This window comes from Galendromus occidentalis, unplaced genomic scaffold (assembly GCF_000255335.2).
Source record: "Galendromus occidentalis unplaced genomic scaffold, Mocc_1.1 scf7180000077213, whole genome shotgun sequence".
Classification (NCBI taxonomy): Eukaryota; Metazoa; Arthropoda; class Arachnida; order Mesostigmata; family Phytoseiidae; genus Galendromus; species Galendromus occidentalis.
This window is the reverse complement of record NW_003805201.1, coordinates 453,038-465,596: the sequence shown is the minus strand read 5'-3', so window position 1 is coordinate 465,596 and position 12,559 is coordinate 453,038. Positions and strand designations below refer to the sequence as shown.

Sequence of the window (12,559 nt, the reverse complement as noted above, 5' to 3'; positions counted from 1 at the left end):
GGTCTCTCATTCCGCGGATTCTCGGACTGTACTCTCGTAAATGAGAGCTCTATGCTGTGGATAGAGGTCCGATAATTCTCGAGACTCTCATTCCGAGGATTCCCGGTGTATTCCCTTTCGAGAGCTCCATGCTCTGTAGATAGAAGTCCGAGGATTTTCGGGTCTCTCATTCCGAAGATTCTCGGACTCGATCACCATGAGGCTCTGTGCCCTGGTGCTCTCTAGACAGAAGACCGATTATTTCCGGGTTTCTCATCCCGAAGGTTCTTGGAGTCTTGACGCCGCGCCGAGCTGACTACAGCGCCCACCTGACGAGCTAAGCGCAGTGCGGAGCTGACTTCAGCCCCATATGCCAAAATGACCGCCTCTTCTGAAGGAGAAATGCCAGCCGCCGGCAGGCATCGGCAAGTTCCTGATGCGTGTCATTGGAGCAGACGACAGCAAGGCGCGCTATATTTCCAATGGTCGAAGGATTCCGATGCCTGCGATGCTTATGCATCATCATTCTCAAAGATCCAATCCTCGGGAGAGTCCTGGAGGAACTTCGGTCAGATACGCCCGCCTCTCAGGGCTCTTCTCAATTTCTTTCCTCCCAACAACGGGCAGAACAGATGATGATGATATTAGGATGTGTTTGTAAACAAAGAAATTGAGAGAATTCAAAAAAGACTGGAGGCGATCCCGAGTTCTATCCTGCGATGAGGATTTCCTCAGGGAGGATCAGATGACACAGCGCTCAGTCAGCTCCGTCCATGTTGCAGTTTCCCAGTCAGATTCGGCCTCCGGTTTTAGGTCCGTGGGGTGGGGGGGATCCTCCTCTGATTGACGAGTATTTCGAGGACCTTATGTGATCAGTTCGTCGATCCCTGTCGCATTGTGTATCGCACCATAGCCTTTAAGGGTCCAGGATCGAACTTCCAGCGCGCGATGAATAAAGCCTTGGAGCGTGAATTGGAGAAATGCGTCTGGCTCGTCAAAGAAGAAAGGTTGTTCGAAAAAGAGCGAGAGAAAAACTGAGAATTTTTCCTACTTCGAGGCTCTCTGGAGATATCTATTCTCAATCGCTTCTGACCAGTTGCACCATCGGAAGAATAAGATACTTAATCTATTCAAGGTTGAGGCTCGGAGCCAATGAATTGAGCGAGAGACATCGAAACAACATCAGGGAGCTCGTCGATGAATTACAAATCAACTGCCGAGAATACGCGAAACTCGACGGGAGAGGGAGCTCAGATCGCCGAAAAACCGCCCTAAGGTAAGATTTTACACTCAGTCAGATCTCGATCGAGTGGCGAGCTGATTGGAACGCTTGACTGATTGCGAGTTTTCGACAGAGAAGTTGACGGTACTTAAGTCTTGAAGGAATGAACTCCATTCAAGGTACTCTCGTCTTTTTCAAAAAGCTATTGACGAGTACGTCACAACGACTCAACTGACGAAGCCAACATCAGACTACTTAGATGCTCTCGAGCGATTGCAAGAAAACATCGTGGAAGTTCTTAGGTTTCAACAGCGAAAGCAGTGTGCAATCCGTAATGCGGAACCCAGTCCGTGCGAGTGCTTCGCTCGAGAGAAGAAGAAAAAAGAAGTCTTGGCGTTAGTCGAAGAGGTTGCCGAGCGCCAAAACCTGAGGAGGTGTCAGCAAACTCAAACAGAAGCAGACATTGCTGCCAAGGAGAGTCAAACTCATCTAGAAACCGTGAGTCCATCCATCATCTTCCGCGGGATGTCCCCCTTGGTCTCGCGTAAGGGAACCTTCGACTGGGGGGTTCTCGAAGAAGCCTTCCCGTTTGACTTCTCTCCGTCATTGATTAGAAACGGACAAACAACGTGATGTCTTCCCTTTCGACGTTTCTCTCCAAGCGAAGTCCTCTGCGGTATCTCATGAAAATAGAATTCTGTTGACAAGTTGACCTACGCATCTGACGTTATCCCTGAAGATAATCTTCGAATTCTAGGCAGAAGAAGGAGTACAATTTGCTGTTGAGCAGAAGTCAGTCGGAGTAGGGGATTCTATCCTCATCGACGATTTGCCCCATTTAACATCGTCGAGCAACTCCACTGATCCATCATCATCAGCGGAGCTTTCTTTGGGCAATCTCCTCCTACAATTCCGGAAAGTCATGCGGGATGAAGTTGGTGAGTGGGTGATTCTTACGTAGGCCAAGGTACTCCATCATCTGACGCCTAATACTTGAATCGATGACAGGGAACTCAAGATCACTATTATCGGTTGGAGACGGAATTCTTGAACGGAATTCCCGCTGAACAAACCCGTCTCTCTTCCAGCAACGACGACGGAACAAGCAGAACCTCGACCGAAATCTGCCCGCATCCGTTTTGAAAAATTGCATAGAATGCTCGATGAATCAGGTCTGTCGGGAGCATCGGATGTGGACAACAGCGAGCGCCAATAAGAGCCGCGCATGGATTTTTCTCCTGTGACATCAAATCCCCAGAGTTCCCAGAGGGAGAGCGACGATGCAAGCGTTTTGAATAAACGCCTCTTTTATTGCCGACGTCTCTGATAGAATCGGGTCTTAATCAACGGAGACAAGTCTTTCGAGACGTTGGACGTCATTCCCTACGAGCTCCGACTGCAGAGGCTTATTAAGATTCATCCGCGGAAGAAGCGGCGCGAGTTTTGTATGTGATTCCCTGATTTCCCAGACCAACTCCGAGTCGTAACGAAAATCGCGAGAGCCGGCGAATATCGATCACATCGATGACTTCCAGGTGAGCAGTCCAGTGTCCGGTGCGCTCGACATGATAATTTTTTGAACTTCTTTGAATTTTGGATGCGAGGATCCTCCAGGAAGAAGAGACAGAATGGCTGATTCACTGGTGGTCAGAAAAGCACCGGAGATCTTCATTCGGTCGAATGCAATGAACCTGTAAATATCTTAAATTTTACTTGCGAGCTTTTCTCGACGGAAAAGTCACCTCTTAAGGTATGGACGTGCATCCCGAGCGTGGATTCTCGAGCAATCGTCTCGCGATTGCGTCCTCCAATCTTGATGGTCGGCTCACAGCGATTGTCATTGGGAGAGAATTGAAGCGAGTCAAGAGACGTAAACATCTGTCTCGAGCGAAGCTCTCCAAGGTTCGCGACTTCGAGATAACATTAAATCCGTCTGAACTTCCTGCGAGCCGCGTTATCCAGGGGATTCTGTCCTTGCGCCTTCTCTATTTCTCGTGGGGGGAACGTCGGCGACGCAGCTCACAAATAGAACTAACCTGTCTACGAGAGTACGCGAGGAGCAACCGTCAGCCACAATATGGACTTTGTAGTCGTGTTCTAGAAGGTTCAGAGCCGTGTTTTGCACGCAGACGTGAGCCTCGATGCCGCACAAGATCACGGAATCTACCTGGGGACGATTCCGTGGATGTGAGCACTTTGAGCTCCCAGCCTTCTGATCGACTGTCCGAATATCGGACGAGACCAGAGCTCGATCACCTCATGATGCATCGATATTATTTTTAAAAAAACTCACGTCCGGGTGCTTGGTTTTCATCAAATCGACGACTTCTGGGGTGCACATAGAAAACTGGACCTTCTCAAAGGGCTTGATCTCCGGATATTGGTCAATGCCCAACTCCGCCACTGTAGATCCTAGGCCTTGGTCGGAATCAATGATCAAGTGAATCATCAGGGAACGAAGGCCGAAAATCTCACCTTCGACAGGTCGAGTTGGAATTCAGATGAGAAACTCGGCGGTGTTCTCACCTTTGGGATATTGTTCCGTGACTACGACGGGCATATCGAGCGCCTTCGCAGTTCTCAGCATACGGTTTGAAACTTCGACGATTTCCGGGAAGTACTGTATCGTCTTGCGAAATTTCTCTTGAAGGTCGCAAAGGAACAGAGCTGTTCGGCCTGGCACCAGTTTGCCGATATTCCGTGCGGCCATTTCGTTCCCTGAATCAATATCTCCGAGGTGAGAACAATGGAAAGCTCCGTGATCCTCGGAAGAGAGGCTCATATATGTAAAAGAAAGGGAAAGTCCGCGGAGGGCTTCAACACACAGGATGCGCTAATGGAATTCCTATTTGGGTTGCTCCGTTCGAATTCTGCGTGGACACATACGATGATTTCAGGAGTCTGTGCCTCTTTCACAGATGTCCGTTGGTCAAAATACACATTCTGCATAGCATTGATCATTATTATTACCAGCGATCGGTGCGCTGCTCGCGCACGCATTGCCACCGATAATCTAGTTTTTAGCATCTTGAACCGGACCGGGACACAGGCCATTCGCCATTCAAATATCCGGACAAAATGAGCGATGTCCTTCCGAAAAGCTGGCAGAAGGCGATTGCTCTCCACGGAAAGGCAATTCGATTGATACTTCTCTCTTGTCGGATCCCGCTGCTGTTTCTCCCCCCATGCAGCCGAAGAGCATGGAACGATCAAAGCGGACCCGGCTCCGACAGGCTCGAGCACTACTACCTAGAGGAACTATCGTACCCATAGAGGATTGCTTTCCGACTGATTTCATCGCCTCTTCTGAGGAGGTTATTTTGTCTCATCAGCGAATCTCATAGATTTTCAAAATCTCAAATGGCCAGGATCGAGACTCAATTGCTTGAATCGCAATGCGTCGACGTCCCTCCGCAGTCCCGATGAGTCTCAGTCGCGTAGCATCGAAGCAGAACGTCGCGCCTGAGTTTCCGCATATCGCGGAAAAGAGAACGAAGGCAAAGCGGGTACTTTATCAGGCGGCGCTTAGCGGAGGGAAGGTGGTATTTTGAGTGAATAGAATATCACCGTGTGCTCGAATGGGAGACTCCCTCGCTGCGCAATGTCATGGATTTCTGAAAATAAATACAGCAAGGCAGACAGACACCCAGCCCCTCTGTGTTCTGTGCGTGGGAGAGGAATCACGGACATCGGCGATCTCGCCGCCGAAGTCCCTATCAAGGAGCACGGAGGCAGACACAGGAGCGGATGTGCGCGCTCCGCGACGCCGACGCGCCACATGGGAGTTGCCGGCAGCGATCGCGTCACAGCGTGACGGCGCGGCGGCTATAGATCGAGCATATCCTCTCGGGAGGCTGCATACTGATTTCGGGATGAAGTTCGACCTTGTGATAGGCTTCTGAGTGATGGGGGAGGTGTATAGATCGAGTGTGAATATTATTTCTCCCCTCTGCCGGTAAACGAGGGAGAGAAATGTGCTCAACGGCTGCGTATCTATTGTTTGTTACATCATCAGTAACGACAAGGAAAGCTACATTCGAGCTCTCTGCTTATCTCCCGGTTTTGACCATACAAAGCAGGCCAGACGGCAGGAAGATAAGGAATAGTCGTCGGGGTAGGAAAGACGCGTGGATTTCCTTCGTTCTCGCGAAAAACACGATGGGGATCTATCACTTCCGAAAATTCAAGGCAGGGAGGAATTACGAAGCAGACAGGACGGAAGTATCTCCCGGAAAACACTCGAACGATATGCCACATGACCCCCTCTAGAACTCCATGAGCGCCACCTGTCTTCCTCAGGATCCAGTATCCCGCTGGGAATTTGAGAGGTTCGGGGACGTCGTGGTAATCGATTTTATTCTCAATATCTGCTCAACCGGTGTGTGACATTGAGAGACAGCGACTTCTTCTGCTCTCTTCGAACACTATTCTGCCGAGCTCATCCTATAGCACAGCCCCGCCGCTCGCGATCATTCGGTACATCCCCTTATGCTTCGTAATCATATATTCAGTCTAACCTTTCCGGCACCGTCGTGAGAGCGAGAATCACTGCCGAGTGTTGCGGAGCAGCGCAAGACTCTGATGCAAGAACGTTCACCGATCCTTATCCGCTCTCAAGAAATTGATCCTACACACACTTCTCTGCGTGTTCATGTTTCCCGTGACCATTAGCAGACGATGCGCGAGTCAACGATGTAAACAAAGCGAACGACTTTCGGAGTCATTTCGTTCGATTGGAGAGAAGTTCCTCTTGCCTTCCTTCACCACTGGACTCACACCCGAGGTAATGCCCTCGAACGATTTTACAGCCCCGCGTCCGCGTCGGGGATCGATTTTTCTGTCGAGTGATTCTGAAGGCGTGGAGACAATCCCGAGGCCTTCCAAAGAACCGGTCGGGAGCGCCATCGCTTGAACATCGAACATTGCACACCTCTCGCCTGTACCGAACTAATGCGACATGAATTTGGGTTTCCAGATGCAGATCTTGTCGAAGATCGGGGGCTTATTCTCAGTCGCCGGCTTGATGGCTCGTCAGAGCCCCATGTTCCAGGTACCGGCGAGGACTCATATGATCAAGCTTTTCACACGACCCTCCGAGCGCAAAAGGAGAAACCAATCGTGAGAATTTCTTTTTGCCTATCCCAGTCGATTCAGGGCAGCCTGCTTGCCTTTGCCATAAGGAATGTGTCGATAGAGGAGATATGTGGACCCCGTCGAGGGTCACAGAAGAATTCGAAGACAATCACGAGAGCCAAACATTTCAGATTCCTGGCCCGCTTGAAAACCCGGGGAGGTCGGCTAGTTCTCATGAGGCGATACCTCAAAGGCCGCCATGTGCTCGCTCACTAATATTCGTTAGGTTCCCCGTGATAGTCTGGGTGAATAAAAGTCCGGCTTATCGGCGTCTATCATGGCATAGTTTTTTCTTCTATGAAGAGTTGAATGATCACCGGCCGGATATACTCGCTAGTCATTATCAGCGATGGGGTGACACTCGGGGTCGAAGCATTCTTCGACGAGCATTCGCGAGAAACGCTGAGCCATGAGCTCAGACGTAGTACCACAGCGCGAGCTCGAGCTTGAAAAGGAGGGGAGGAGCTCGATAGCCCGGGAATTCCTCCCGTCGCTTAATATTATTCTATCAAATGTCGTCCATCATTCATTGTAAATCCCCGCAAAGTCGCGCGCCGGACAGCGTTCAGTCAGGAAGACTCGAGCGTGAGCTCAGGCGGAGCGAAATCGTTCACCCGGAGACCCACGATCCATACGAGAATTCGAGAAGGGAACATCATTCACCGTATTCCCTGATGTTGGCGAGCGCCTCACCCCGACGAGAAGTCTATGCACATCCATCGCGCCAAAGACACTGAGAGATGATTGAGGAATCCGAGCCTCATAAAGGGTGAATAATAATTGCTTTCCGGTGACCCCCTTGTGAGCCCCTTCATCCACGACGCGGGGACCGCTCCTCCGAATGTAGGAGCTCGCGGATGCCTCTCTAGGGAGGGTCGAGTTCGCGGTCGGGGTTTCCAGAAGATTAGCCTCTCGAGAGAGGAGTGCGAACTCACGGACAGTCTCCCACCGCGTAATGGCTGAAAGTAGCTCTGATTGTCTGGGACACTTGTGATCCGTTCGAATTTGGAGAACACGTGTGATCTCCTCCGGTCCGGAGAAAACCTGGGATCTCATTCGATTTCCGTGAGGCTGCTCCTTTCCGATACCCAACGCCTCAGAAGTCTTCTCTTCTGGGAACTTCAACTAATTGCCCTATCCCCACATCATGAGTATTCCAAATGAATTCGTCATAATAATAATTATGATATTGTAATTAAAATATTGTACCTCACAATCATTCCCTAGGCTACTCAAGTCGACGTCCATCGCACCACTTCCGGTGCGCTCTACGGAAAGCGCTACTCGCTCACAGCCGCATCCAAGAGAAGCGCTATCGAGATTCACGATGGAAGTTGTCGAGAAAAAATGGGTCGCTCGCCTGGGTCCAGCCGAGGACTCTGCCCTCTGTGTGACGGTGGTCTTTGGACCGGAGATAACAAGGTCAACGAGGCACACTCTTAAGGATTCTCCCGATTATTTGCCACGATGACGAAACACCGCCGTGACTTTCCGAAGACACAGAACAGTAAGGAATTTCACTCGAGCATGCAGTCTAGAGAAAGTGAGATTCTTCCAGTGGTATCCAGTCCTCCAGTAACATCATCTCAGGGAAAGGAATGCAGAGTTCCATGGATTTGGAAAAACGTACGAGCGATATGCCACAAACGTTATGCGCGAAGACTGTGATGGGTTCCAGAGGAGCGATGCGAGCCGCTGTATGCACTTTTAACAGTGCGGGGGTGGCTTCGGAATATAGAATGGAGGAGGTAAATTTCACTGGATTGGACGCTTATAAACAACTTGAGAGTTCCCTGACGCCGTGTGAAAGATGCGCGAATAGTCTTTGCTTCGAGCACAGAGAGCCTTCTCTCCCAATGACGGAGACCTGTCTGATCACTGATCACAGGATGTAGGACGCGATGCTTAGGTAATAAGAAATAATTGTTAGCTCATGACGAAGATCGTTGCCCGCTCAGATAAATAGATCCGCCCCCGATAGACTCTCGTAATTTGATTATAAGCATGGTGAGCGCCAGCGAGAAGGGAAGGAGTTGTGCGGTGTGTTCACAGAATAAACTATTCGACGGACATCACGTTTGCTGGCGAAGATGCAAAGATTTAGAGACAGATAGCGAGCTGAAATTAGAAACAGTCCGAACATGTTGTCGTTTTCTCCACGTCGTCGGGGCGGTCGTGGCCTCGAAACGGTCAATTTCGCCCGGGATTATCGGGACGCGCCATCGACGGGATCCGAGTCCTGCGGAACGGGGTTTCCCTTTTCTGAGGGAATCCGCCTCTCCCGAGAGAGACGAATCTGAAGTCCACGCTCATCTCTCGTTCTCAGCGTCATAAGTCATAAAGATAACTCTCCATTCACATGAAGGTACACACGCTGCATATTTGTCTGCACAAACACAAATACCAATATACACACACATCTGGGAACAGATTGGGAGGTTTCCCGTGGCTCAGCGACCTTTCAGTATTTCCGTCGAGGTGACCGCCTCTCGAATAAGAGGGCTTGGATATATTTAGTATCCTTGGGAGGCTCTAATTTCGTCTTTGGCGTGATTGTTGACCGCCACAAACCAGGCGCTAACACGCTCTCGCCTTGCCAAGATGTCCTCTCTCATTTTTCATTCGAATTTCCATTCCCCCTCGGTGGGGCGGGGTGCGCGCAAACAAAAACTCTCGAGGAAACATGGGAGCTGACCATTGAATACGGATTGTGGAAGCGAACTTGCGTTGCTCACCGTCCTCGGAACGTGTCCAGAGCACGTCGGCAGAATGTGCGTGCTTTCGTAGCTCGAACGCGAGCGGCTTCTGCTCCAGCAGTAGTTGTCCTTGTTGTCGAAATTGTTTTCGCCGCTGTTCCTGGAGCTGATAGTGTTCTCAGGGTGATAGAGAGTCTCGCCAAGGAGAAAATCACCAGTGTTCCGAAATTGATCGGAGGCCTCTGAATTTCGGTCACGACATCAGACAACCCCCAACAGCCATGGGCTACGTGTTGGTGCTATTCAATTGGATTATTTACATCGTTGAGATGTCCCGCTTGATTTCGAGAGGCATTCGAGCCATCTTCAATCACTTCTTCGGTGTTTTCCGTCCGCCTCCGCCGAAAGATGTCAAAGACCGAGTCGTCGTGGTCGCCGGAGCAGCATCCGGGCTCGGTAGTGAGATCTCACATCGATTCGCTCGATTGGGAGCACAGGTGATCATGCTAGACATCGATGAGGTAAGGAAACCTTTCTAGGAAATTTGAAGCGTCTATTGAGATATCCGGATCTGGTTATCAAGAGCGCGGCCGTGAAGCCACGGCATGCCCCCGTCTCGCCGATTGATTCCGTTCACGACTCCTGTTCATGTCTGGGGAGGGCAGCGAATAATTCTGCGGGCCGAACACTGGATATCGATAGTCTTCGAACTGAGATGCGAACGGAGCGATCCGACTCATATCACACACACCGGGAGTCGAGATTGAGCGGCTCGTTTTCGAGGTTTTGAAGCGATCGGAATTCGGAGTTTGCCCCGGGGGCTGACGAATAGTTGTTTGATAAGGGAGGCTTCGACGTCTGCCAGGAATAGACGAGTCAAAGGTGAAAGGTTGGAGTGTTTGCCTTGAGAGACACCCAGGTATCGTTCGCGTTGAGGGACTGTGCAGCGAAATCGACAAATCCCTTGAGTCTCAAGAGCCACTGATCTCCGTCGGAGGAGGACCTTACTGGAAGTCGGCACGAGCAATTCCAAATTCAAGGTTATTCTTTCTGAGAGCTGAGGCAACTCGCTCGCTTCTTAGAGGGCTTGCATTCGTGATGTCTTCAATATCATGGATCCTCTCGCGACGACTCTCGTCGTTCCGGGTCTTAGAAAATAAGCAGGGAGCTCCGATCTCTCCACCCTCGCACGGGCCTCGTGAGATAGCTATAGAATTCTATCATCTCACGGCGCCAGACATGATGAAGAACCGGTCCACGAAACAAGCTGTGTGCTCTTACACGCTCCACGTTTCGGTATCACTCCGCCTTTCAGCTTGCGAGCTCGCAGGATTTAGAAGCTTCCCGGAGCCATATCTGATGGTATCTCTTCGTTGGAGAAATCTCTTAAAGAGTCTTTGAATAGGGAAAACTCGCCGTCTCAAAAGATCAACAACCTGCGCATTCCGACGCCCAAAAATCGTCACGGTACTTTCAAGGATCGAAGTATGTTTTCAGACAATGCCGTGGTCTTGAATCGCTGTCTCAATGAGAGAACCTATCCCTCGACGTGATCAGTCGTGCCAGATTAACCCAGAATGCATCCGGCTGTTGCCAGAAAAAAATTGCCAAAAATAAGAAAAATTCGAGCAATCGAGGGAGGCCATGATCATTATGTCATTGAGTCACGATCGAAAGAGTGACAAATTCAATTCGGTGAGTCTCTCATCTTTTTCTCTCTATTACATTTTTTCAGCACGCCAACCTACAGGCTGCGAACGAACTGCGACGGATGGGAAACAATAAGGTCTTTTCGTTCCCTTGTGACGTTTCCGTCGAATCGCAAGTGAACGCTGTCGCAGCGAAAATCTTGAAGTTCTTCGGCAAAGTCGACATCCTGGTGAATAATGCGACCCGGTGTGAGCCTCACTCTGCGTCACCTCTCATCCAGAGTCCGTCTGAGAGCATTCAAAAAACTCTCTTTGTTAACCTTTTGTCACACTTCTGGGTGAGTGAGAACACGAGATACGACTTTGTGTTCCGACTACGATATTACTCCAAACGAAAACAATGCTTGTCGTCAATCAATTCGAAAACCAGGAAACCGAGAAAAATTTCCTATCAGGGTTCCTCTATTTTCAGATGACGCGAGCATTCCTGCCGTCGATGATTGAGAAGAAATCAGGGCACATCGTCGCAATATCCTCGTTGTCAGGACTCATGGGTACTTCGAAATACTCTTCATTCTGGTGAGTTTTGTATCGAAGACAGATCGATATTGTGCAGCTACCACATCACGCTAAGAAAAAATCTCAATCTCCCCCGAGCTGACGGGTTTACTAGCTACCCGCGGAGTGTGTCGACGGCGCGGGAGGCTCTCCTGACGCGAAAACTTTTCTCCCTCGTAGTGCTTCCCAGCATGGAGTGATGGGTGCGATGTCGGCAATGGCCTCTGAGCTCGAAGACTATCCGGGTATCTATGTGAGCACAGCTTGTCCTGTGGTTGAAGGCCCCAGCGTTGTCGAGAGCGCCCTACCTCCGGCTGTGAGGAAATTCCTCGATTTGGAACTTCCTTCTCAAAGAGAAACAGCCTCCCTTATCGTTGACGCCGTTTTGCGGAATCGGGAGTTCGTGATCATCCCTAGGGGTTTCACGATACTGCGCTGGATTGATCAGTGAGTTTTGTATTATTCGTTTATGAAAAATATGGGGTTTCTGCCATTCGGGAACTTGATCGACCTCTTGTGCGAGATTGGATGGGCGGTTCACTGGACTTCATGGTCAAGGGAGTTCACGCTAAAGGGTCATTCGCGAGGTTATCGTCTAAACAAACGCAATCTGGATTTGCTTGAAGAAGATAACAAAGAGCAGTCGTAGCAGAATCTCTCTGTGAGCTTGATTGTTGGTCGACCGGAAGCGCGACGGTTTCGTATCAAGTTTTGCAAAAATTGGCACGCCATCAAGACGAGTCAGAGCCTCGCGATTCTTCCGAAAATCCCGCGGAGATGCGATGAGCTAGACTTTGACGCTTCCCGTTTTTTCCCGCAGGTTACTGCCACAGAAGTTGTCGAAGTTCGCGCAGGAAGCCTTCATGAAAGAAAACTCTGGAACGCCGACGCCCCTCTTCCAGGGGTCCACACTGCGCATGACGAACGGCAATTCTTGCCATTAGGCTGCCGCGTTCGAGGGATAGCCATGTAAAGTGTATGTTCCGTAATGTATATGATGGCGCATTGAGCATTTGCATTCCTGGCGTCTGTATAAAATTGTTTCATATAGCTCCCATGGATTCAATTGTCAAACTCATCCTCGATAAAAGGAATCGACCTACTGGTTTATGTCCCGGCTGTTCTTTCTAAATCTCACAGAGGGTGCCGATGCGCGTACAGGAGATCGATCGATCGATTGCAGGGACCGGAAGAGACACGTGAAAAAGGCATTGAGCTGCGACGGCAATCTTTCGCACTACGACAGACAGTCGCAGCCTTTTGCGAACCGTATCGGTATATCGGCGCCACCGACGTCACACCGAAAATAATCACAGGGAACG

The 12,559-nt window shown here is 50.1% G+C and overlaps 3 protein-coding genes across 3 annotated transcripts; 2 read left to right on the top strand and 1 right to left on the bottom strand.

Moving 5' to 3' along the window:
- The first annotated feature begins 609 nt into the window (after nucleotides 1–609).
- LOC100909066 (uncharacterized) lies at nucleotides 610–2,417 on the top strand. The gene is made up of 5 exons (XM_029111060.1): nucleotides 610–986; nucleotides 1,115–1,255; nucleotides 1,381–1,699; nucleotides 1,959–2,139; nucleotides 2,290–2,417. The coding sequence occupies exons 1-5, from the start codon at nucleotides 928–930 to the stop codon at nucleotides 2,415–2,417; spliced, it is 828 nt and encodes a 275-aa protein (XP_028966893.1). The 5' UTR covers nucleotides 610–927.
- Nucleotides 2,418–2,497: 80 nt separating this feature from the next.
- Nucleotides 2,498–5,810, bottom strand: LOC100905328 (isochorismatase domain-containing protein 2). The gene is made up of 5 exons (XM_003741859.2): nucleotides 5,719–5,810; nucleotides 3,728–3,919; nucleotides 3,495–3,619; nucleotides 3,238–3,368; nucleotides 2,498–2,892 (listed from the first exon to the last, which is right to left on the bottom strand). The coding sequence occupies exons 2-5, from the start codon at nucleotides 3,909–3,911 to the stop codon at nucleotides 2,718–2,720; spliced, it is 615 nt and encodes a 204-aa protein (XP_003741907.1). The 5' UTR covers nucleotides 3,912–3,919; nucleotides 5,719–5,810; the 3' UTR covers nucleotides 2,498–2,717.
- A 3,222-nt stretch (nucleotides 5,811–9,032) lies between these two features.
- On the top strand, nucleotides 9,033–12,335 carry LOC100905181 (short-chain dehydrogenase/reductase family 16C member 6). Its single transcript, XM_003741858.2, has 5 exons — nucleotides 9,033–9,551; nucleotides 10,766–11,017; nucleotides 11,152–11,258; nucleotides 11,418–11,684; nucleotides 12,058–12,335. Exons 1-5 carry the CDS (start codon nucleotides 9,312–9,314, stop codon nucleotides 12,179–12,181), a joined length of 990 nt encoding a protein of 329 aa, XP_003741906.1. The 5' UTR covers nucleotides 9,033–9,311; the 3' UTR covers nucleotides 12,182–12,335.
- Nucleotides 12,336–12,559: the final 224 nt, after the last annotated feature.

Coding starts and splice junctions, on each gene's coding strand:
- LOC100905328 (XM_003741859.2), bottom strand. CDS start 3,911: ATGGCCGCACGGAATATCGGCAAACTGGTGCCAGGCCGAACAGCTCTG. Junction 3,620..3,727: donor CACGGAACAATATCCCAAAG/GTGAGAACACCG, acceptor ATTCCGACCAAG/GCCTAGGATCTACAGTGGCG. Junction 3,369..3,494: donor TGAAAACCAAGCACCCGGAC/GTGAGTTTTTTT, acceptor AATCGTCCCCAG/GTAGATTCCGTGATCTTGTG.
- LOC100909066 (XM_029111060.1), top strand. CDS start 928: ATGAATAAAGCCTTGGAGCGTGAATTGGAGAAATGCGTCTGGCTCGTC. Junction 1,256..1,380: donor CGCCGAAAAACCGCCCTAAG/GTAAGATTTTAC, acceptor ACTCCATTCAAG/GTACTCTCGTCTTTTTCAAA. Junction 2,140..2,289: donor AGTCATGCGGGATGAAGTTG/GTGAGTGGGTGA, acceptor TCTCTCTTCCAG/CAACGACGACGGAACAAGCA.
- LOC100905181 (XM_003741858.2), top strand. CDS start 9,312: ATGGGCTACGTGTTGGTGCTATTCAATTGGATTATTTACATCGTTGAG. Junction 11,259..11,417: donor TCGAAATACTCTTCATTCTG/GTGAGTTTTGTA, acceptor TCTCCCTCGTAG/TGCTTCCCAGCATGGAGTGA. Junction 11,685..12,057: donor ATACTGCGCTGGATTGATCA/GTGAGTTTTGTA, acceptor TTTTTCCCGCAG/GTTACTGCCACAGAAGTTGT.